General features: G+C 33.4%; 2 protein-coding genes across 2 annotated transcripts in view; both read right to left on the bottom strand.

The window, feature by feature from the left end:
- Positions 1-1,162: 1,162 nt before the first annotated feature.
- LOC137638124 (uncharacterized) lies at positions 1,163-9,033 on the bottom strand. The gene is made up of 4 exons (XM_068370215.1): positions 8,576-9,033; positions 6,929-7,124; positions 5,084-5,200; positions 1,163-1,814 (listed from the first exon to the last, which is right to left on the bottom strand). Exons 1-4 carry the CDS (start codon positions 8,610-8,612, stop codon positions 1,685-1,687), a joined length of 480 nt encoding a protein of 159 aa, XP_068226316.1. The 5' UTR covers positions 8,613-9,033; the 3' UTR covers positions 1,163-1,684.
- Positions 9,034-12,704: 3,671 nt separating this feature from the next.
- Positions 12,705-25,143, bottom strand: part of LOC137638123 (uncharacterized) — a 37,031-nt gene continuing 24,592 nt past the window's right edge. The window contains exons 2-4 of the mRNA XM_068370214.1: positions 17,769-17,959; positions 16,640-16,824; positions 12,705-13,290 (exon numbers count right to left, since the gene is read on the bottom strand). Of these exons, the coding sequence (XP_068226315.1) occupies positions 13,221-13,290; positions 16,640-16,824; positions 17,769-17,936 (423 nt within the window). The 5' untranslated portion in view covers positions 17,937-17,959 and the 3' untranslated portion in view covers positions 12,705-13,220. The remainder of the gene's footprint in view (positions 13,291-16,639; positions 16,825-17,768; positions 17,960-25,143) is intronic.

Below are 25,143 nucleotides of genomic sequence, written 5' to 3'. Positions count from 1 at the left end.
CTTTACCAAAATTTGTAATATTTATTATAATTATAATCTAACTTCAAGGTTCCTGTATATAGTTTTAAAATTGCTCACATTTGAACGTTCTTTTTTTTTGAAGTTTTGTTGAAGTAATGGAAGAAATACATGACGAACTTGACAAAATTCTAATGCTGCAAACAAAAGGAAAATTAAAATGTCCTAGTTACACGATACCTTTTATTTTGCCACATTTTAAATCCAGCTCCATTGGATTATAAACCACTATGCTTAGACTCCTAACTATATCATAATGCCACCATTGTATATATTTCTACATTTCTAAACATATTGCGCCCCTATTTTTATGTTAATAAATTGCGAGTAAAGCTTACTATTTGCGTATGTGGTGTAAGACGGATTTGGAGGAACATAGACTCTGGAAGTTCGTTTGAGCGTATTTCTTGTGTCTTTTGAAATGTATGTATGTTCGTATGTCAAAGACTTAGAAAAATAGCAAGGACTGCATAGAAGAATGAACAAGAATGAACAAAAAGTTTACAAATGAATAAGATTTTCTTTTTTCATTGATAATTCAATCGTATTCTTCAATATTTTCTAGATATGTATGAATAACTTATTCATAATAAAAAGGAATAAAAATCTAGTATGCATAACAAGCATGGCGTATGTATCCTGAAGATATATTTTTTTTTTTTTGATGAATATGTACTTATGAAAAAGCTGTTTTTTATGCTGATGTACAATATACTGTACATTAATGTAAATCAGTTTGTACTTGAGAATGAAAAAAGTAAGGCGATGACCATTTTACCGAATATCCAGTTAATTAAAAAAAGTATTTTGGGTCTATTGATAATAAAAAAAAAAGGAAATATTAATTTCTGTGCTTCAGCAAGTTCTAATTATTTTCTTCAGTGACGGAAACTATTCAGATTGCAATGCGTAGACTAAATTAGGTTGATTATTGTTAAATATGTTTAACCTATATATGTCAGCATTGATCCCAATGTTGCATTTAGTCTATTAAATGATTACAGTTGATATATATCTCCCAAATGACTCAGTAAGTTTCTTAACTACTCTACTGAGGCAATGTAAGAATTCGTATGGCAGTTATACTAACTTGGTAATTAAATGGCGTATAAGGTAAAGCTAAGATTCCCTCAGAAGGGATCTTAGATAAGTGACCCTCTCAATATTGTCAAGGAGTATTCTGAGTTTAAAGTTCAGATACGGTAGTGATATGTTTATAATGAGTAATATTGGAACGTAACTAGTGACTATAGTAATTGGAAAAGATCCTCTATAAGTTTATCACTTTACTGACGTATCTTTTAAATGCATTTTATTAAAAAATTGCTCCGAATTTGAATGGATTATTTTCGACAAGTACAGCCAGAGATAATTATATTCAACTGCTCACTGTATGTAAAAGCTCTAATCCATTCTATAAAATGTCATAATGTTTGTGTAATAGACATAGTTCTGACTCCTAACTCCTTAACTTTACTTACCAATGATTTGTATAATAAAAAAAATGCCCATTTTCATTTTGGTCCTGAAAATTAGATAATGCATAACAATATGACCGTGTATTGAAACACCTTTCTTGATTCGTACTTATTAATGAGCAGTCCCAAGTACATGAAGTACTTTTCTTCCCCTGTCTGACTGCGAGGTTCTCCTTCCATGATGGTGTCTAGTAAGCAAGTGACTCGCTCGCGTGTCGTCTGCCATATCCAGGAGGGGGGTTGTCTATGTAGATCTGTGCCAGGGCTGCTATGCCTTCACTGATTTGGTCGGCCTTTGTGTTCAGGTCGGATATCGTCCTGTTTTGGCATAAGTGATAGAATAAATACTAGAGGAAATATAGGTGCACACGCATATACAGTACATTGTCTATCTTCTTGTCTGACTATTTATCTGTTTGTCTATCTTACATATATATACATAGACTAATAAGACAATAGAACAATTGACATTAGTATTACCGAGACGAAAGTACAAATTATTCAAAGATGAACTTTGAATAATCAAACGAAATAACCAAAGATAATTTTCAAGACTTGGATGATTTTTCCAATTCTGACATTTTGTTGAAATAGTACATGAAATACATTTTAATTTCATACAAATGTTGTTGCTGCAAAGTACAGGGAAATCATTGGCTATTAGTTATACGACAATTGTTTAGTCTTCCCCATACTTAGACTTCTAATTAACTAAATAGTTTCATTCCTTCCTTGATGCATATAATTATAGTTTGTCCTTACCTTCCAAAGATTTTAATTAAAGTACCAAAATCCATCAGGTAAAAACGATCGATTTGCGCTGTTAACCTTTAACATACATACATATACCAAGGCACTTCCCCCAATTTTAGGGGGTAGCCGACATCAACAAATGAAACAAAACAAAAAGGGGACCTCTACTCTCTATGTTCCTCCCAGCCTGACAAGGGACTCAACCGAGTTCAGCTGGTACTGCTAGGGTGCCACAGCCCACTCTCCCCCGTTATCCACCACAGATGAAGCTTCATAATGCTGAATCCCCTACTGCTGCTACCTCTGCGGTCATCTAAGGCACCGAAGGAATCAGCAGGGCCTACCAGAACTGTGTCACAATCGCTCGCCATTCATTCCTATTTCTAGCACGCTCTCTTGCCTCTCTCACATCTATCCTCCTATCACCCAGAGCTTTCTTCACTCCATCCATCCACCCAAACCTTGGCCTTCCTCTTGTACTTCTCCCATCAACTCTTGCATTCATCACCTTGTTTAGCAGACAGCCATTTTCCATTCTCTCAACATGTCCAAACCACCTCAACACATTCATATCCACTCTAGCTGCTAACTCCTTTCTTACACCGGTTCTCACCCTCACCACTTCGTTCCTAACCCTATCTACTCGAGATACACCAGCCATACTCCTTAGACACTTCATCTCAAACACATTTAATTTCTGTCTCTCCATCACTTTCATTCCCCACAACTCCGATCCATACATCACAGTTGGTACAATCACTTTCTCATATAGAACTCTCTTTACATTCATGCCCAACCCTCTATTTTTTACTACTCCCTTAACTGCCCCCAACACTTTGTAACCTTCATTCACTCTCTGATGTACATCTGCTTCCACTCCACCATTTGCTGCAACAACAGACCCCAGGTACTTAAACTGATCCACCTCCTCAAGTAACTCTCCATTTAACATGACATTCAACCTTGCACCACCTTCCCTTCTCGTACATCTCATAACCTTACTCTTACCCATATTAACTCTCAACTTCCTTCTCTCACACACCCTTCCAAATTCTGTCACTAATCGGCCAAGCTTCTCTTCTGTGTCTGCAACCAGTACAGTATCATCAACAACTGATTTACCTCCCATTCATGGTCATTCTCGTCTACCAGTTTTAATCCTCGTCCAAGCACTCGAGCATTCACCTCTCTCACCACTCCATCAACATACAAGTTAAACAACCACGGCGACATCACACATCCCTGTCTCAGCCCCACTCTCACCGGAAACCAATCACTCACTTCATTTCCTATCCTAACACATGCTTTACTACCTTTGTAGAAACTTTTCACTGATTGCAACAACCTTCCACCAACTCCATATAACCTCATCACATTCCACATTGCTTCCCTATCAACTCTATATCATACGCTTTCTCCAGATCCATAAACGCAACATACACCTCCTTACCTTTTGCTAAATATTTCTCGCATATCTGCCTATCTGTAAAAATGTGATTCATACAACCCCTACCTCTTCTAAAACCACCCTGTACTTCTAAGATTGCATTCTCTGTTTTATCCTTAATCCTATTAATCATTACTCTACCATACACTTTTCCAACTACACTCAACAAACTAATACCTCTTGAATTACAACACTCATTCACATCTCCCTTACCCTTATATAGTGGTACAATACATGCACAAACCCAATCGACTGGTACCATTGACAACACAAAACACATTAAACAATCTCATCAACCATTCAAGTACAGTCACACCCCCTTCCTTCAACATCTCAGCTCTCACACCATCCATACCAAGTGCTTTTCCTACTCTCGTTTCATCTAGTGCTCTCCTCACTTCCTCTATCGTAATCTCTCTCTCATTCTCATCTCCCATCCCCGGTACCTCAACACCTGCAACAGCAATTATATCTGCCTCCCTATTATCCTCAACATTCAGTAAACTTTCAAAATATTCCGCCCACATTTTTCTTGCCTCCTCTCCTTTTAACAACCTTCCATTTCCATCTTTCACTGTCTCTTCAATTCTTGAGCCAGCCTTCCTTAATCTCTTCACTGCTTTCCAAAACTTCTTCTTATTCACTTCATATGAATGACCCAATCCCTGACCCCACCTCAGGTCAGCTGCCCTCTTTGCCTCACGTACCTTGCGCTTTACTTCCACATTTTTCTCTCTATTTTTCATACTTCTCTATACTATAACGCTGCAGCCATTCTTCAAAAGCCCTCTTTTTCTCTTCCACTTTAAGCCACATCATGATAAAGATGATAATGATAGGCATTATAATTAGCGTTATTTAATCTATAATAAATTACACAAATTCTTATTCTTTTTTTTTTCTCATCTTATCCCTGTTGGAGCCCTTGGGCTTATAGCATCTTGCTTTTCCAACTAGGGTTGTAGCTTAGCAAGTAATAATAATAGTAATAATATAGATATAAGTAAAAATTTTATGCTTATGTGCCATGGGACACACTCGCTGGAATCTTCCTGTCAAACGTCTTCAATTATTATCAGAAATCATTCCTAATTGATGATATGACACAAGGTAATATCAGCAAATAAACATCAATTTATACTTTAAAAAAAAAGATGATTCAATAATTCTATAAATATTTCTCTGAGCGAAAACAGTTTCCCTGACCAAATGTCTAAAATTATCAACTGAAATTGTTTATAACTTAATAAAAAGATTGCTTGGAAGCATTACACGTTATTTTGACGATTCAAAACTAGAAAAAATATCTCTTTTACCAATAAAGAAAATAGAGAAGGTAAAGGAATAAGAGAATTCCACAAGAGACCAAACACGAAGGATTGCTTACTGTTGAAGGTAGTCATCAGCTCTCCTGATGGACGAAGACGCCCACAACATCACGCCCAGGTAAAGGCTGAAGATGATGACGAGAGGAACGATAGCGAAGAGTCCCGTCGAAATCACTCTGAGTGGAAATGGAGAATATGCTGAACTTTATCTTCATTAATCATGGTTGAAGGATAGTTTTTAAGGGGTTTACGCTATCAACTTAGTCACGGGAAAAGTTTTATGCATAATATATTCAGTGATGTTTCGTTTAGTGTGGATAGACAAATTTTGGGAAGTAGATAGGTATAGTCTACGCTATTTACTTGGTCACTGGAATTGTTTTATGCATATTATATTCAGCGATGCTTTCTTTAGTGGAATAGACAGATTTTGTTGAATAGATAGATGTAAGGATCAAATTTATTATTATTCAGCTGCCAGATCGGAGTTGGAAAGCTCACGAGTAACAATACTTTCTCGATGTCAATTATAGCACTACAAGGAGACACCATCAATAGCATGTCAGTCCGTGGCGTCTACGGAGGAGCTTTATTAGGAAGCTGGAATAGAGCACAACATAAGAAAATAAATTCTCGAGAGAGAAAGAACATACAAGATGAATTAAGACTTGATGACACTTGCATCAAATCTTAGCGGTCAAGAAAGAACGGCAGTGGGTGTGATCAGAAAGATAAAAAAAAAAGTGAGACACAAGAAAAGAAATAAGCATAGGAACATAAATGAACCTTCCAGAAAAAGATAGATATACACTGCAATAAGTAGATAGGTTATTTAAGTGAATAAAATAAACCCACACACATAGATCACTTAATAAATAGATAACAAATAGTTAAATAAATGAATAACGACGAGAAAATGACACTCAATAAGCCCTTATTAGCTTCAACTGATTTGACCTGTGGGTCATTGACAAATACAGGATGTGATTTTATGGGCACTTATAATGTACTTATGATGTACTTACAATGTCGTGCCTTCCTCTTTAAAGGCATAAAAAAACGATTAACTGGCAGTTTCCTGTGACGAAGGATATCAAAGAAGCTTACAACTAAGTAATTTTGATACTGAGACGTAATCGAGTACGCGTATATTTACACTCACATACATTTATATGCATATATATATATATATATATATATATATATATATATATATATATCTAAAGACTCACACACAGTTTATATATATATATATGTATATATATACATTATTGTACTATATATGTATATTTAGATATATATATATATATATATATATATATATATATATATGCATACACACCCATATATACATATATAAAATACACATACATATATATACACACACACACATATATATATATATATAAATATATATATATATATATATATATATAAATATATATATATATATATATATATATATATATATAATAAGGTATATACTTACTGCATGTATCCACATACATATGTGTTATATACAAATAGATATATGTATATATACATATATATGCATATATATGTATATATACATATATATGCATATATATATATATAAATATATATATACACTATATATATATATATATATATATATGTATATATACATATAGTGTATATATATATATATATATATATATATATATATATATATATAGAGAGAGAGAGAGAGAGAGAGAGAGAGAGAGAGAGAGAGAGAGAGAGAGAGAGAGAGAGAGAGAGAGAGAGAGAGCTAAGTCTATCAAATACTTATTCATTACCCTCAAGCAGATCACGAAATACGTTCGAACCATCTCATCAATTAAAAAAAAAAAAAACTAAAACTCAAGAACTGCTGAACCAAACTGATTCAAAATTGCACCTACGGAGAAAAGAGATCGGAGAGGGGCAGCAACTTGGTCTCCGGCTCTTCTCCTTCGTCTGACTCCAGCAGCATGACCAAGGCGTCCTGCAAAACCATGCTGACCTCTTGGATCATGTCAGCTCCGGTCCTGACCTCGTGCAGGGAGGCGTCTTCGGGGGCGTCCCATTTGGGTGTGCCCGTGAAGGAGTCCCACAGGACTGCAAGTTGAGGAGGATATTGGGAATAGTATCATAATCATGATGATAATAATAGTGATAATGATAATATCAAAAACAATAATAACAAGAATGATAACAATAATAATGATAAGCAAGGCAATAACAAAAAGCAGTACTACTGATAACGATGACAATAGTAGTAGTAGTTGTAGTAGTAGTAGTAGTAGTAGCAGTAGTAGTAGTAGTAATATAATGATAGAAATAATAATAATAATAATAATAATAATAATAATAATAATAATAATAATAATAATGATAAAGTCTGTAAATTTCATAATAACTACAATATTATAACATTTGGCATCAGTCCGAAGAAGGACAGGAAAAAATAAGTTATAAGCATAGCAGAGAGAGAGAGAGAGAGAGAGAGAGAGAGAGAGAGAGAGAGAGAGAGAGAGAGAGAGAGAGAGAGAGAGAGAGAGAAAAGAATTAGTGGTCACTGCAATTATCAATTAATAATATGCTATAGAATACAAAACGCTTCTTACTATGAAATATACAGCATTTTTTTTTAGATAAACAGAAATACATATTTTGTACTGTAAATCTGTTTTGGATTCGACATTTGTTATTATTTTCTCTTATTAGGAAGAAGAGCAATTTAAATCAATGCTTCAACGAATACAAATATTACAGATAAAGGAGATTCTTCTTAACACATGGAACTGAGGAATAGAAGGGTAATGAATGAAACAGAAACTAAAAAAAATAGAATAATGTTGTCACTTCTTTTTGCAATAGATAATGAAGACATATCTCAGTTTTCTTGACTACTGGATGAAATGCTCCGTATTTGATACTCCGTATTTGACTTGGTCAAGATTTGCGGCGCTGCCAAATTTTCCGTGATGCAGAGGGATTGATACCACGTTTCTCATGAAGCAGATCACTAATTATAAAGTTTATGGCAACACCGCACACACACACACACACACAAAAAAAAATATAATGTCATATCTATTAGATTATCTCCTCTATCCGAGAATAATAATGAATCAGCATAGAAAAATATGACATTAATTCTAATCTTCAAGTCCCAACTTTTTGTTGATTCGTTTTTGAAAGAGTAAATCACGAGTCCATGGGAAACCACAGGTTATCAAGAATTGATATATTTTAGAAATTTTACATTTTACAGGAAAAATTATGGCAAACGCGCCTCCAGTTAGTTGATTGATATGGAAATTTGACAGCTTTGAGGTAATGAACTTCAATTCCATTGAATTTTATGGTGTAATCAAAGGTTAATTGCTTTTATCCTTTCAATTTTACATGCTGCTAAGAGCCAATTATCATCATAGTTATGTCAAATATAATTAGCTGTAATTGCAAAGTGCTGTATATTTTTCTCAGAAAATCTACACTATACATGGTAAGGTCTGTAGAACTTGATACAAGGCTCAAGTTCCCACATGCTTTGTATTACTTACGTGATGCAGTAGTAAGGAAAACTTTCATCAAATCCATGTTTATAACAGTAGATTGCTTAATTTCTTCTTAGATTTCCAAATGTGATAATTAAATCAATTTCATATTACCACAGATTTATTGAAAAAGTAATTTTTTTTTTGTCCGGATTTTGTTATAGTTTTAAGTCCACTGGGCTGTAATATCACAATTCACTTTTCTTTTGTGTATTGATCTTATATTTTTCTTTCACGTTACATTGATATGTTTTCACTATAATGGGTTACATCTTGCATGATGCCTGTTTCGAGACACACTGGCTTTTGAAAATACGGAGTTTGAGATATACCTCTCTATTTTCGAATGAAGAATTGTCAGTTATAGTATCTCACAATCTTTCAACTTTCTTTAGCTTGTAGAGCTATAAAGCACATTCCTAATACTCAAGAGGAAAACAATGTGCTCCGATCCCTACCATGACCCGAAGTCAAATAACTTGAGCGTGAACTCTGCCGCGCTCTATATAAACTTTTGCCAAAAGCCCTTCCCCTAGAATGTACATCCGCACTATAAAAAATAAAAGACAGCTCCAGTAACTGTAGGTTATGCAACGACGCTCTGCCATTGGTCGACGCTTTGTTTACAATTTCGGCTCAATGGAATTCTGGAGTCAGAGAGTGCCAAAAGGTCAGAAGTTACGGTTAACTTACGTCCTTCTTGCTTGGATTGGATGAAGTGATCGTGATTGGGTGGAAGGTGTTATAAAGCCTTGATTACGTGGATTTAAATGACATATAATGACTCTATTACATAATCTTTGTGAATCACTAGAAAACAAGTGAGGTTTTTACTCATACTGTCGTTACATAGTCCCACATCTCGGTAATTAAGACCACATAGTTTTATATTTCGCAATTAGTCTCACATTCTTTTGGGCATTATTCCATTGCACCAGATTATTAATTATCGTTATACAGTTCAAAGGAAAATAAAAACAATTTTATAATAAGTAGTTTATTTTCATTAGATATCTTAAGAAAACGGAAATCCATAATCAAACAAATGCTCTCTCTCTCTCTCTCTCTCTCTCTCTCTCTCTCTCTCTCTCTCTCTCTCTCTCTCTCTCTCTCTCTCTCTCTATATATATATATCCTTTTTTGAAAGAAGAAGCAATGATATTTGTTCTGAAAACATATTTTATTGATATGAAAAAGAAGACTTGATTGATAGGTCAAAATTTATAAGGATTCGTCACTGCGTAGAATTTCGTTTGGGTACATACTACGTTTTAAATTGGTCTTTTCCAGGGAAATTATTAAGCCATCAATATATTTGTAAGAAGTAAAGGAATCTATCATGTGTATATATCTCTCTGAGATTTGCTATGTGCAAAATGGTTTTATATATATATATATATATATATATATATATATATATATATATATTATATATATGTATATATATAAACACACATATTATACAAATATATATAGTTTATATATATATATATCTATATATATATATATATATATATATATATATATATATATATATATGCAGAATCGATTATACACACACACACACACACACATATATATATATATATATATATATATATATATATATATACATATATATATATATATACATATATATATATATATATATATATATATATATGTATATATACATACATATACATTACACACACACACACACATATATATATATATATACATGTGTATATATATGTATATTTACACACACACACATATATATATATATATATATATATATATATATATATATATATATATACATATATATATATATATATATATATATATATATATATATATATATATATATACATATAATCATAAGACAGAAAAAACATTCATAGGAAACCTTACTTTTTCTTTTCGTTCATTTCTTCGTGGTTATTTTCGTGGTGATGATTATTGGAATTTGTTTTTGCGTCTTCTATGAAAAGGTGACTTTAAAAACCACAGCACACACCTGTCAGCTAGAAATTTCTCAGGTGTAATTCTACCTTTTGGAGGATGAGTACCCGAGAATGGTAGGAAAAAAAAAAACCTTTTTCTCCATTGAGGTGAAAATTTTATATTATTCATAAGGAAAATTATGTGTTTATAATCGTAAAATGAAAAACATTTTCTATTGAGGTGTATACATATAATCATTCATCAGAAGGAATCCTGTTTTATTTTGTGATAAGATAATCCTGTACGGTTGTTTCATTGACAGTAACGATCAAGGTAATGGAAGAATACATTGCATTTATGTTGCATTCCTATGATGAATGTCACTTCTTATTTTGAAAAATTCACGTAACATGTGATAGATATTATAATTTATATTTTTTCTATAAATGCTTAATTAAATTGAGGAAGAACGAAGGAAAACCGTAGGTCACATTCTTTGATCGAAAAGGTGTTTCCATAGTCGTGAATTGAAAACGTATACACTTTTATTTGTTGTTTATTTCCTCACTATAATGAGGAAATAATTAATGAAGGGAAATAGTAATCAACACATTTATGCACTTATTAAGTTATCTATAAGAAAGAAATATCCGTCACACACATACATACACACACACACACATATATATATATATATATATATATATATACAATATATATATATATATATATATATATATATATATATATATATATATATATATATATATTGTATATATATATGTATATATATATACTGTAAATATATATATATATATATATATATATATATATATATATATATATATATATTTATATATATTCATATATATATATATATATATATATATATATATATATACATACAGTATATATATATATATATATATATATATATATATATATTTATATATATATATATATATATATATATATATATATACTTACCTTCCAGATTAATGGACTTAAACTCTAATTGAAGAAGAGGAAGAATCCTCATTGTTGTGCTTCGTCTTAACCAAATAAGAATTATCTATACCCATCTACAGGAGTAATGCCACCAGTAAACTTCATGTGGTACACTGTAGGCATTACAAAAAAAAACTTTGCAGTGTCCCTTCGGCCGCTAGCTCCCCCACTTTACCTCCGTTTCAACTTCCTTTATTGTCCTTTTATCTGTTCAACTTCTTTATTTGCTCTTCATAGTTTAAGTGTACAGTTCTCTCCAAAGAGGTAATTCGGTGCTGAACGGCTCCCCCGGCCCCAGTTCAGGGCATTTTAAAAACCCAATAGATCAGAGCTACATAGCCTATTGCTTTGTTACAATTCCCTTATAAATCTGTTCTCGATCAAAGCAATTCTAAACGTAATTTCATTTAGAGTTTTCTTCGTACCACAACAATGTCAATAAAGCTCCACTGTTACTGGGTCAGTAAGCGTAATGGAGATATTAGGGGGCGGGGGAAGAGTCATAGCCGCCTGAGAGACATTAGTGGCGGAGTATACTATACTGCCAGAGCATAATCAGCTACCGTACCAGCGAAGGGCTGGTGAATCTTTCGACCTCTGACCTCGGCAACCACTTGGCTGGTGGCATGCTGTGGTAGACCTCAAGATGGGTATACGAGGAGGTGATCACTGCCATAGTTTACCGGAAACTGGTTTGAGACTGGAAGATCTTCACACGCTTAGGAAGTGTGATACAGTCGGACGTATTGTGAATACTAAGATAGGGGGATAATTTTAAGGTATTGTGATTGTTTTTATTCACAGATGAAGGTATTTTATTGATCCACTTAAGTTTTAAGAAACCGTCTAAGACGTTGTGTTTGATTTCATTCGTATGCTTAAAATTTCGAGTTAACCTTATCATTTTCCATTTGAATCGTAAAAATTTTAGTAATTTCTCTGCAAGGATTTAATACCTTTTAATGAAGAGAATGTTCTATTCACCAAAGCAACTGGACGCTTTCCTCTTATTTGATGTTTTGATAATCCTTTGAAAATTTATTGAAAATTCCAGTTACATCAAGAATTACGTTTTGAATTATATTTGCCCGATTCTATATGTTCGGTCCACAGGTAAGGTAAACAACACATACACTATAAATAAAACTTTATTGATTAATGAATGAAAATATTTAATGATATGATGTTATATAACAGCTGCAAATAAATCATCAGAAACTGGAATATAAAACAAATGACGTATACTATAATGGTCCGGCATACCGAAGTAAATAGTTCTATAAAAGCTTATTCTTTTCCTAGATAAAGTTGAGGAAATCTTGTCTTGTAAAGTATATTAAAGAATATTTCCCGTAAATTGCTTTTTTTATGGATTTTTTATTTTATTCTTATTTTACCTTTTATATCAACAATGGATTTCTTCTGTCACTCGTTGAAGACTGGTGTCAAGAGTACTGGTTCTTAACCTCCGAGGTTGACCTTTCGCTTCCTGACCTGACCTCTCGGTAGCTGACGGAGTTCCAGTGACCCAGAGAATTTCATGAATGAGTGACAGCGGGGATGGGCGTGGTAATGGGACAGCATGGGCTGATTTGACGGGTGTTAACGAACTTCTTCCTCTGTATGGGCGAGCTTTAGCGAAGAATCCAGGGACGCATTTCTCTCTTTCTCTCTCTCTTTCTCTTCCTCCCTATTGTCGTGATGCCGTCGTTAGCTAAGGGTCGCGGTCTTGGTCGTGATGCTGCAGCGCCCGACCGAGGGATTCCAAAACATCCTGCAGGATACTGCGGAGGGAAAATGGAAGGGAAACAAGGAGCTTAATGGGGGAGTCTGGCCTGTTAATGCGACATAATGCGACAGGATGCCATCATGCGCCTCTTGTTTGCGGCTGCCATCCGTCATAGACCTAATTACAGGATAAAGTAACTCATAAGAAATCAAGCATGCACTCTTGCGTCGTAAACTAATGGAAATTATAGTTGCTGAAATAAACAAAACAGTCATGAAAGGGTCGTGTGGATTACTTTAAATGCGACTTTCGCGTTAGACAGAAAAATAGCAGCGGCACAGATTCCAAAGGTTGATGGTGGAGCCATCTCCTTAGTGAAGATGTCAATTCAAAAGAAACTCAGTATCAAGTAGCGGTAAATATCAGATTGATTGACTGAATATTCTTTTTACGCTTAGAATTAGACCAAACATTATAAACTATTTTTATAATCCGGGCAGTAAAACAAATCGCACTTACAAAAGACTGTCATTAGCGTAGCACCACACTTATGTATAAATCTTAGAAACTTTCATGAATCTGAAGTATACTGTATTGTAGTTGTGTCTTTGCTCTTCTTCCTTATTCGTTTTTTCCTGAGGCTAAATTAACTAGTTTAGCTTTTCGATCTCGTGAAATTAAAGCTCTCTTGATGGACCTTGATGCTTATGGTGTAGACCCAAAATGGTATTTTTCCTTTTTTTCATAAAGACTAGATTTCTTAGCGCCAAAGTTATCTGTTATTTTGCGCAAGTTGGTAAGAAGAGGAACTTTTAGCACTTATTGGAGAATGGGTAATGTTATATAGGAGATATTTGTTTTAAGGTTACTGTTCTTAAAATATTCTATTTTTCCTTGTTTCCTTTCCGTACTGGGCTATTTTCCCTGTTGGAGCCCCTGGGCTTAGAGCATTCTGCTTTTCCAACTATGGTTGTAGCTTAGTTATTAATGATAATAATAATAGTAAATGTGTTTGTGGTAGCTCAAGTCTAACTGATTACCCGTCCAACTTCCATAACTCCCATATTATCTAAAAAAATTTAACGTCTTTTGACAAAACTTCTTAATAGGTTTGCTGAAGGTAATCATCTGTTCCCTAGTTTGCAATTTGGTTTCCGTAAAGGCCTTGAAGCATGTGATGCCCATCTTACAATCTCCAATGCTGTACAGAAATCCCTTGATTGTGGCCAGGAAGTTTTTATGATTGGCCTTGATTTTAGTGTTGCCTTTGACCGTGTTGATCATGAGGCCCTTGTTTTCAAATTAAAACAGTTGGGAGTGGTTGGGTCTTTACTTATCATCATTATTGAACTTTTGAGTAATAGATTGCAAAGAGGTTTTGTTAATGGGCACCATAGTGAGTATAGGAATGGGATATCTGGTGTTCCTCAGGGTAGTGTTCTTGGCCCATTACTTTTTATATTATATACACATGACATGTGGTTTAGCCTAGAAAACAAGCTTGTTACCTATGCGTATGATGCTACACTCTTTGCATCAATTCCATCTCCTGAATGTAGATCTGGGGTTGCTGAATCCTTTAATAGAAATCTAGCTAAAATTAGTGCATGGTGCAAATTGTGGGGCATGAAGTTGAATCCTAACAAAACTCAAAGTATGATTGTAAGTAGATCAAGGATAGTGGCTCCTCAACATCCGGATCTCAGTATTGATAGTGCTTCTTTAAATTTGTATGACTCTTTTAAAATTTTAGGTGTGATTCTCGACAGCAAATTTACTTTTGAGAAACACATTAGGTCTGTGTCTTCTTCAATTGCCCAAAAAATTGGTTTAATGAGAAAGTCTTTCAAGGTTTTTGGTGATCAATCTATTCTGAAGTGTTTTAATTCTTTCATTCTGCCTTGCTTCGAGTATTGTTCTCCTGTCTGGTCTCAGCTGCTGATTCTCATCTTAATTGGTTGGACAGGAACTTTCGGTCTATTAAATTTATTATTCGTGATGTACATAATAATCCATGGCACCGTAGTTCAATTAGTTCATTATGCATGTTGCATATGATTTTTTATAATTCTGACTATCCTTTACATTCAGATCTTCCCGGACAGTTCCATCCTGTTCGTAATACTAGGCATGCAGTTAATTCTCATAGTCTAGCGTTCTCCAACATGAGGCGCAATACTACACAATATTCTAGAAGTTTTATTCTAGCTGTGACCAAGTGGTGGAATGATCTTCCTAATCGGGTAGTGGAATCGGTAGAACTTCAAAAGTTCAAAGTTGCAGGAAATGTTTTTATGTTGAACAGGCTGACCGTTATTCTTGTATAGTTTATATATGGCATATCTGTTTTGATGTTGTTACTGTTTTTAAGAAATTTTTGTTGTAAATTTTTTCTCATATCGTTTATTTATTTCCTTTTCTCACTGGGCTATTTTTTCCTCTTGGAGCCCTTGATCTTAAAGCAACTTGCTTTTCTAACTAGGGTTGTAGCTTAGCTAATAATAATAATAATAATAATAATAATAATAATAATAATAATAATAATAATAATAATATATAGAACAGCCACTCTTTCCTTATTATATAGGACAGATTACTTCTTTTTCTTGACAGTCTTCTGCTTCTTTGCCTGATTCTTCTTTTATTTTTCGTTCTTCTCGACGTCAAAGTTCACTTTAATATTTTTCTTTTATGGTATTTTTCCATATCATAATTGAAAACTTTTTTCCCAACATTCATTTTCTAACAACGCCTTTTGCCAATACATTTGTATTATTTGCAACTCACCAAACTATAGAAATAAGGAAAATACTGTAAAATGTTTGTAATTTTATTCCCAATTTAGAGTTACGGTGAACCACACTACGCTTGGTTTTGGATGTATAGAAGAACGATTACAAAGCCTGGATTACTTATTGCTCTCACTCTAAAGAGGCCTTATGCCAGCACGAGCTCTTCTATATTCTGTAGCTGTTAAATAATTGCAGACATACTTTTAAACCTAATTATAGGAACATTTTGCATAAATGAAAATCTGTTTTTTATGTATTTACTTATTTGAAAATGCTTTAAATTAAAGAGAAAGTGAAAAAATTAATCTTTTGACTGAATAATTTGTTAACACCTCTGGATGTCAGGTAAGAGAGAGAGAGAGAGAGAGAGAGAGAGAGAGAGAGAGAGAGAGAGAGAGAGAGAGAGAGAGAGAGGTTTGAAATGAAAGGAGAATATAACGGAGAGATTTCAAATATCCTGACAAGATTACTCCAAAAGTTACTTTCGATCACAAGGCGACTGGCTCTCTCTCTCTCTCTCTCTCTCTCTCTCTCTCTCTCTTTCTCTCTCTCTCTCTCTCTCTCTCTCTCTCTCTCTCTCTCTCTCTCTCTACTAATTAATTGGTTAATCACCTGGATGGGTCTTCCCGTCCAGATTCGAAATTCTTCTGCGCCAAGGTATTGGAGAATGTTCCCGTCGTGTACTCGTAGAAGATCAGCAGCAAAAGCAACCAGATAGCGATGAGTCCCACGACCGGCGTCTTGACGGCGATATCGCCCAAGGGAGCGATGATGTTTGCGTGCCCTGTCGTGTAGAACTGGAAGAATAGAGAAATTCTAATAGAGGAATGGAAAAGAATGTAAATATTGGCCATGGACGCCTAAAAAAAAAAAAAAAAAAAAAATTCTATGTAAACAAAGGTCAAAGACGTCTCATAAAAAAATCTCTTGTAGGAAAGGGTATGTCTTATAAAAAAAGACCAATTCTCCTCAAAAAGAAAAAAAAATCTATATATACATTGGTGAAGGGCATCTCATAGAAAATTCTCGTGTAAGAAAGGGCATGTTTTAAAAAAGACCAATTCTCCTGTAGAACGAGAGGAGAAGCTACCTGTAATGATAGGTTAAGTATATTTCTTTACAGATGTCTAGCAAAATTAAGAATTGGAAAGAAGGAACGCAATTGATAAAATGATGGAAAAGATTTTAAAAATTAGGAAATGCCTTTTAAAAACTTTAAAATAAAGTGATTGAAAACATATGGGGTTATATAAAGTACAAAAAGAAAAAACTTGGTTGTATGGAGTAAAAGATGATTGAGTTTTTGTGAAATTTGGGTATCGAAAATCAAAGATATCTGGAATCATTCATCTTTGGAAATTTATGAGCTTTAAAAAGTCTTAGAGAGAGAGAGAGAGAGAGAGAGAGAGAGAGAGAGAGAGAGAGAGAGAGAGAGAGAGAGAGAGAGAGAGAGAGAGAGAGAGAGAAGTAATACGCGAAGTCATCTATCACATTTCATGTGCCGAGTCATGCACAAAGTAATAATTCAAAACGCCTAAAGAATTCTCTTTTGTATTTTTATGTCACAATGAGCGGGATAAGAAAACATAACATCTCAATCCAGCAAAGGCCATGACAAAACGAAATAGAAGGAAAGCTACACTGACCGGGGCCTATCTTTATCCAACTGGATTCTACAGAAATTGGCAGAACAAAGACAGAAAGTAATTTTTTTTTCCCTAGGGCCTAGAGGGATACTTACTAACATGGCTCTGAAGAGATTGTTGACGATGTTATGGACATCGAAGAAAACCAAATGACGTCCATTTTCGTCCGATAGTTCGACCTTTTCCTTCGCCAGACCTCGATGTTGTTCTTCTCCCTCTACTAGTTCGTCCTTGGTCGCGTCGGCTGAAGTGAAGCTGCCCATCAGCGCAATGGCAGCGGCCAGGACTGGAAAGTGGATGGAATTATTTTTCTTGTTCTGAAGCCTGGTGCAGATGATCAAGTAAATCAAACAAATAAAAAGAAGCTTAACCCCCCCAAAAAAAAACAAGAAAAAAAAAAAAAACGTAGAAATTTAAATGAAGCAGTTAAAACAGAGTTAGATGGAGAGAAGCCATAATCACCGAATCGAACAATCTAAGTAGAGATACCCAAACTCCGAAGATAAAATATAAGTGATGTCGAATTTAATGTTGCGTATGCATTATAGTCAGTTTGCTTGTGCATATGCTCTGAATACCTGTATGGTGGAAAAAAGCAGCGTTGTTTGAACTTGGCCAACGGAATTCACTTTATATCAATTCATGCTTTCATTGTTATTTCTACTATTATTTAGTTCCTCTTTCATCTACAAACTGTCATTTGGGAAAAAAGAAAATATTAGTTTCTTAATTTTTTCCTTCTAAAAACTCCCCTGAAAATATTAGTTTCTTAATTTTTTTTTCTTCTGAAAACTCCCCTGAAAATTTTCTTTAAACTTTCAGCCATTTGCTGAAAACGGTTAGTGGGTTAGTTAATGTTATTGGGAATGTATAAAAATTATTTTGCTCGGTCGAAAACAGATAATTTTCCAAAGCTCACTTTCACGAAGTGATCCATTAATTTGGTAAAAAGAAAATAGATTTTATATATATATATATATATATATATATATATATATATATATATATATATATATATATATGCATATATATATACATATATATATGTATGTATATATATATGTATATATATGTATATATATATATATATATATTTAGATAGATATGCATATATATATATATATATATATATATATATATATATATATATATATATACTATATCTAATAATAATAATAATAATAATAATAATAATAATAATAATAATAATAATAACGATTACAATAATAATAATAATGATAATAATAATAATAATCTCGCATAATTCCTTCAACCTTTGATATTACCGAAAAGATAATTTATTTCACTTCTCAACGTTGTTCGTATAAAAGAAGAAAAAGAAGACGAAGAATAAGAAAGAAAAAAAAAAGAATTGCTAACGGATGCGTTCGTTGCTAACCATTTCCTTGACAATTAGATAAGATGAAGTACTAAGGATCTTTAGCATTTGACCTTTGACCTTGCCTAACTCGCATTTTAGTGATGCTGCACGAACCAGGTACCGTATATAGATAAACTGGCTTAAGCGATTTGTCAATATAATAATAGTGTACTCGTGCTGTAATAACGGACGTCTAAATATTAAGATAGATATACACACACACGCACACGCTCACACACACATACACACAGATTCAACCTAGGAGGATATATATATATATATATATATATATATATATATATATATATATATGCACACATATGTATGTGTATATATATATACTGTTTATATATATTATATACATACATATATATACATGTATATATATATATATATATATATATATATAAATATATATATACTGTTTATATATATTATATATATACATATACATGTATATATATATATATATATATATATATATATATATATATATATATACATATACATATATACACACACACACACACACACACACATATATATATATATATATATATATATATATATATATATATATATATATATATATATATATCACAGCGCTGGCAAGCGCGACCGGGGAACAAGCAAAAATGGTGCCAGTGCTGTTATATACGATTACGTAAACCAGAAATACCGGGTTTTCAGAAAAGTGCTTTCCGGACATAGTATAAGCTTGAAACTCTAGGATTTAGTTCTATTCAATTTAACTAGACGATCCTAAAAGTTTCAAGTCCCTATCTTATAAGGTTCGTGAAATATGACGTCAGAAATATGCAAAAAAATAGCAAAAATGACGTCAACTTTCAGGTGTTCGATATAGAGTCATGGATAGACGCTTTTTAGCAAAGTTTCAACTCTAAAATCTTAGCTTCTGAATGAGCTAGATAGCTGTTCGACCTCAGGTTTTGTAGATTATGTTTTAAATTGTGTATTAGGCTATGTGGGAATGTTTTGCGGTAATCACGAAGGCTGTAGTCACGTACTTAAGTTTCAAAAGGCATCAAACTGACATCTTTAAGCGAACTTTCAACGTTTATTTCTCAGCTTCTGAATAATAAGTTATAGACATGTTTGACCTCACATTTTGAAGATATGACTATCAACTAGTTAATCAATACGCTTGCGTAAAAAAAGAGTGATATCTTCCCCAAAAACCGATAAATCGGTTGGAACTTTTGACCGGGGAAACGTCTGTCTATATCCGAACATAACTTGACAACAAAACGTTTACCCGATTGAGCGGTTTAAAGAATTGATATAAAAATTTTAACCGGGTGTCGCCGGTCGCTTGCTTTTGACATTACCCATAGTCATAAAACAAAAAAATTCTGGGTAACGTACCTACAACTATAACGTTAAATAATAAAATAGCATACACGCCAACCTTTGATCACAGCGCTGGCAAGCGCGCCCGGGGAACAAGCAAAAATGCTGCCAGTGCTGTGATCAAAGGTTGGCGTGTATGCTATTTTATTATTTAACGTTATAGTTGTAGGTACGTTACCCAGAATTTTTTTGTTTTATGACTATGGGTAATGTCAAAAGCAAGCGACCGGCGACACCCGGTTAAAATTTTTATATCAATTCTTTAAACCGCTCAATCGGGTAAACGTTTTGTTGTCAAGTTATGTTCGGATATAGACAGACGTTTCCCCGGTCAAAAGTTCCAACCGATTTATCGGGTTTTGGGTAAAATATATATATATATATATATATATATATATATATATATATATATATATATATATATATATATATATATAGTCAGACACTTGTTCTTTATTGTATAGGGGAGATGAAAATTTATTTTGAATGATAAAGAGGACTGAATGATTTTTTTTCTACCACTTACATAGAAATTCCTATCTACGAGCACAATCACATTTTAGTATAATTTAGTTACCCCAAAGATCTTAAAGGTCGAAGCTAACTGAGATACATTCGAACCTTTTCTAAAGTAGAGGAATTCCAATAATAGGACGTGTTTCACAGGCGGTGCAAAAGCCTCTTGCTCCCAAGAAGTTGATTACCTTAGGAGGAAGTTTGAGTTTTGGGATGTTAAAAAACGATGCTGTCTGTTACGTCTGCTGAAAGGGTACATGTAAATTGTAGCAGTGTTAGGTGACTTGAAGGAAATGTTTGTGTCAATCCCACCCCCTATCTTTTAAATACATGGCTGTTTATGATTGAAATAATTATAAGAGAAATTTTATAAAGATGTAGGTTAAATACAGAATGACGGAGTCACAAGTGGGGTCAATATACCAACAAGTACAGCAGCTTATGCTGTATTCTCATGCAAATATTTACCCGGAAACTTTACCATAAAATATAGACCCCTTTTATTCTATAGATTAAGGATGATTTTTTTGTTTTTTGCTATGAATAATGTTCGCGTGTAATGAAAAGGAATAATATTCTCGATTAACATTTCGTTTATCTACAAGGGACGTTCAGAATCGTTGCTTTTAGTAAATAACCAGAAAGTGTTGGCAACAGAACGAAGAAAATTAACAAACTCAATATATTTCCAAAGTGTAGAATTTCTCCATTAGTATGATAACTTCTTAGCAAATGTCTAGAGCCTCATCTTTTCTTAAATGTATGATTTAGCCTTTCTTGTATACAGTTGCTGAAGTGCATTTCTTTGTTGATATACTGTATTGTCACACGAGTTTATTTGGCTAATGTGAGACAAAGCGGACAAAGCAGATTTGAATAAGCTCCACAAGACCCGAGTTGTCCAAATTTGCTTGTTTATTCGTCTGGATAATCTTCTTTCTTCCAAAAGAAGGATTTAATCCTATTAGATATAAGCCGTGTTTTATTACTTTCCATGTACACGCAATGTCTAGTTATTTTAAAATTTGTGGAAGGATTTTGAAATATCGCTTTGGTACAATAAATTAATGCCATTTTTTTTCGTTATCTTATAAATAAAATTTGAGAAATAAAAAATGTCAAGATTAAACATAATAGATAAGAGTATGCTCTCGTCTTGAAGAGTATCCTAGACAGAAACCTGCAACTGTATTGAAGAACTTAATTAAAAAACAACAGCTAATGTGTTTAAACGTTCAAAGAAGTTTGTTTCATTGTTGAAGGATAGACTAAAACTTACTTCTGTGTTGGAAAGTATAGAAAAGTATGCCCCCCAAGTTGAATAAATATAAAAAGCACGTTCCTTAAAAAAAAATAAACAGATGATAGTTCCATGTTGATTGGTAAAAAAATAGATGTTCGTATGGGAAGGTAGACTGAAGAATTCTTGACATTTAAGTGTGGTCAAAAACCTGTTCCTGTAATGGAGTAGACGAAATTATGCTCCCATGTGGGGGGGGGGGGGGGGTAGAAGAATTCATGCTCCAGTGTTGATGGGTAAACGAAAGCATGCTCCCATGTTGAGGAGTAGAAGAAATCATCCTCCAATGCTAAGGGGTTAACGAAAGCATGCTCCCATGTTGAGTAGAACAAATCATGCTTCAGTGCTCAAGAGTAAACGAAAGCATGATCCTGTGTTGAAGGGTGTTTACCAATGGCGAAAATGTCTAGAAAGAAATGCTTTGGCAATAGAAAAAATTACTGTCAAACTCCCTCAGATAGAGAAATGAAATATTTCATTTTTTCATGGAAGAAATGAACTAAAAGGTACACCCTTTTCAAAATTTTGAGTTGATAATTTTACCCACCTTACACTAAATTACCTTCCAATGAAAATTTTCAGTAACTTACGGACAACTTACCCAAAAGGATGACTGAACGCCCGGCGAACATTTTGCTCTGCGATTTTTCCGCTTAAAAAAGAAACGAAACTGTCCTCTCTTCTAAAGGTCCTCTCTCCCAGGAAGAGCACAGTACTTTTCTCTTATATTTTTCCCCTTTTCACTAGATTTCCTTTTTTTATCGGAAAATATCAAATCTGAACATCACTGGTTATTTGAAATTTACTTCACTGTACCACAATATTTAGAGAAAAGTCAATAATTGTCATTGATTGAGAATAATGTCCTCATATAACAACAGAAGAATTAAACAAATCTGTAGAATGAAAAAATAATGCCGTATAAAGCCACATTATTATGATTAACACCTAGGTGAGTTTCATAGGTCAGTTATTCTGAAAATAAATTGATTTATTTTCATCTTTTTAGTTACGATAAAACCATTATATCTAGCATAGATGTACTACTTGAAACCTCAGGTCTCCTATTCATTATAGAGACTTGATACTTCGTAAGTTTTGGTGATTACACACACACACACACACACATATATATATATATATATATATATGTATGTATATACATATATGTATGTGTGTGCGTGTGTGTGTATGTTAATCATAGTGACATAGCTACCAAACTGAAATTACCTCTCTTTTGTAAACTTAGTTAAGCTACTGTTATGCAAATTTCAATTTTGTGCTAAGTTTTAATGATTGACACATGTCTTAATAATGGCTAGTAACAGATCAGAATAAAACCATGAGTGTCACTCATACAGCAACAGACATACATTTTGTAACACAAACAGACAAGCACCCATATATATATATATATATATACACACACACATATATATATATATATATACAGTATATATATATATATATATATATATATATATATATACATATATATATGTATATGTGTGTGCATATGTATATATATATACATATATATATATATATTATACACTCACACACACACACACACACACACACATATATATATATATATATATATGGGTGCTTGTCTGTTTGTGTCACAATATGAATGTTTGTTGATGTATGAGTGACACTCATGGTTTTATTTTGATCTGTTACTAGCCATTATTAAGACGCGTGTCAATCATTAAAACTTAGCACAAAATTGAAATTTGCATAACAGTAGCTTAACTAAGTTTACTAAAGAGAGGTAATTTCAATTTGGTGGCCATGTCGTTATGATTAAGACACACACACACACACACACACACACACACATATATATATATATATATATATGTGTGTGTGTGTGTGTGTGTGCGCTCGTGTATGGGTCTGACCATTAGAAATGAGTTGGAATCTTAATAAAATTCATAAACAGGATACCTCTTGAACTCTATACCATAGCATCGGTTACTGCATTGTGAAACGACAATTGAAAATACTGTATCTAAACGCTGCTATTCAAACGATGAACAGATTTGAACTTGCATAAACTTAGTGTAACATAATTATATTTCATATTAAATTTGCATGATGCTTTTCACATAAATTCCAAGGAATGTGTAAAGCAAATTGGGAGTTTTCTTGCAAAATTAGAATGCATGTTATGTGTTTAATACCGGCAGCAAAATGGAAATTCTACATAATTACGTTTGCGTAATACCTCTTAACGAACGTATCTCTTTTTTTATATCGTCATCAGCAATGTTTACGTAATGCAAAATCTAGCGACAAGATGTTGAACGTTGTTACAAAATTGTCTCTTACGTTACCCTTTTTAATATTATTCAAAGACTGGTAAATCCTCGTGGTTAAGTATCTTTTACTTCAAGTGTTGGTACGGTGTTCCCAAACTGAAGACACCACGGCAGGACGACGTAGTCTTTTCCCAGGGAAATGCAATGTATAGCGTTAAGCGGAGAACCGCAAAAACCTCTACGTAGCGTTTCAGCGGAGCTGCAGACGATCAAGTACTGCTATTATCCCAACTCGCCTCCCCTCCCAAAGCCTCCGCTTCAGCGCTAAATGTCTGGTCGCCATTTCCAGATGCATTCTGGAATTTCTACAAACCACAAAGTACTGGCGTTAATTGTTCGTAGTCAGACGATTTATCTGTTACAGCGTTCTTTCCATAATGGTGCTTTTTTTTTTCCGAGCGCTGCCCTTCGTCTCTTTCGAGACGCAAGACATCTGGTGATGAGTTATTACGACTAGAAAATAAGATCTATGGACCTGTTTTCGAGTAGTATGAGAAGATACCAAGAACAGATATGGTTAGAAGATTTCCGTTTTTTTATCTTTAGTATTTAACCCTACAAAACAGCGCATGAATGTA

The sequence above is a fragment of the Palaemon carinicauda genome, chromosome 3, assembly GCF_036898095.1.
Source record: "Palaemon carinicauda isolate YSFRI2023 chromosome 3, ASM3689809v2, whole genome shotgun sequence".
Lineage (NCBI taxonomy): Eukaryota > Metazoa > Arthropoda > Malacostraca > Decapoda > Palaemonidae > Palaemon > Palaemon carinicauda.
Note: the sequence above shows the minus strand (reverse complement) of the source record. Positions and strands in the feature narration are given on the sequence as shown.

Coding starts and splice junctions, on each gene's coding strand:
- LOC137638124 (XM_068370215.1), bottom strand. CDS start 8,612: ATGGATTTGATGAAAGTTTTCCTTACTACTGCATCAC. Junction 7,125..8,575: donor TTTCCTTACTACTGCATCAC/GTAAGTAATACA, acceptor CTCAACTTGCAG/TCCTGTGGGACTCCTTCACG. Junction 5,201..6,928: donor CTCTCCGATCTCTTTTCTCC/GTAGGTGCAATT, acceptor ATTTCCACTCAG/AGTGATTTCGACGGGACTCT.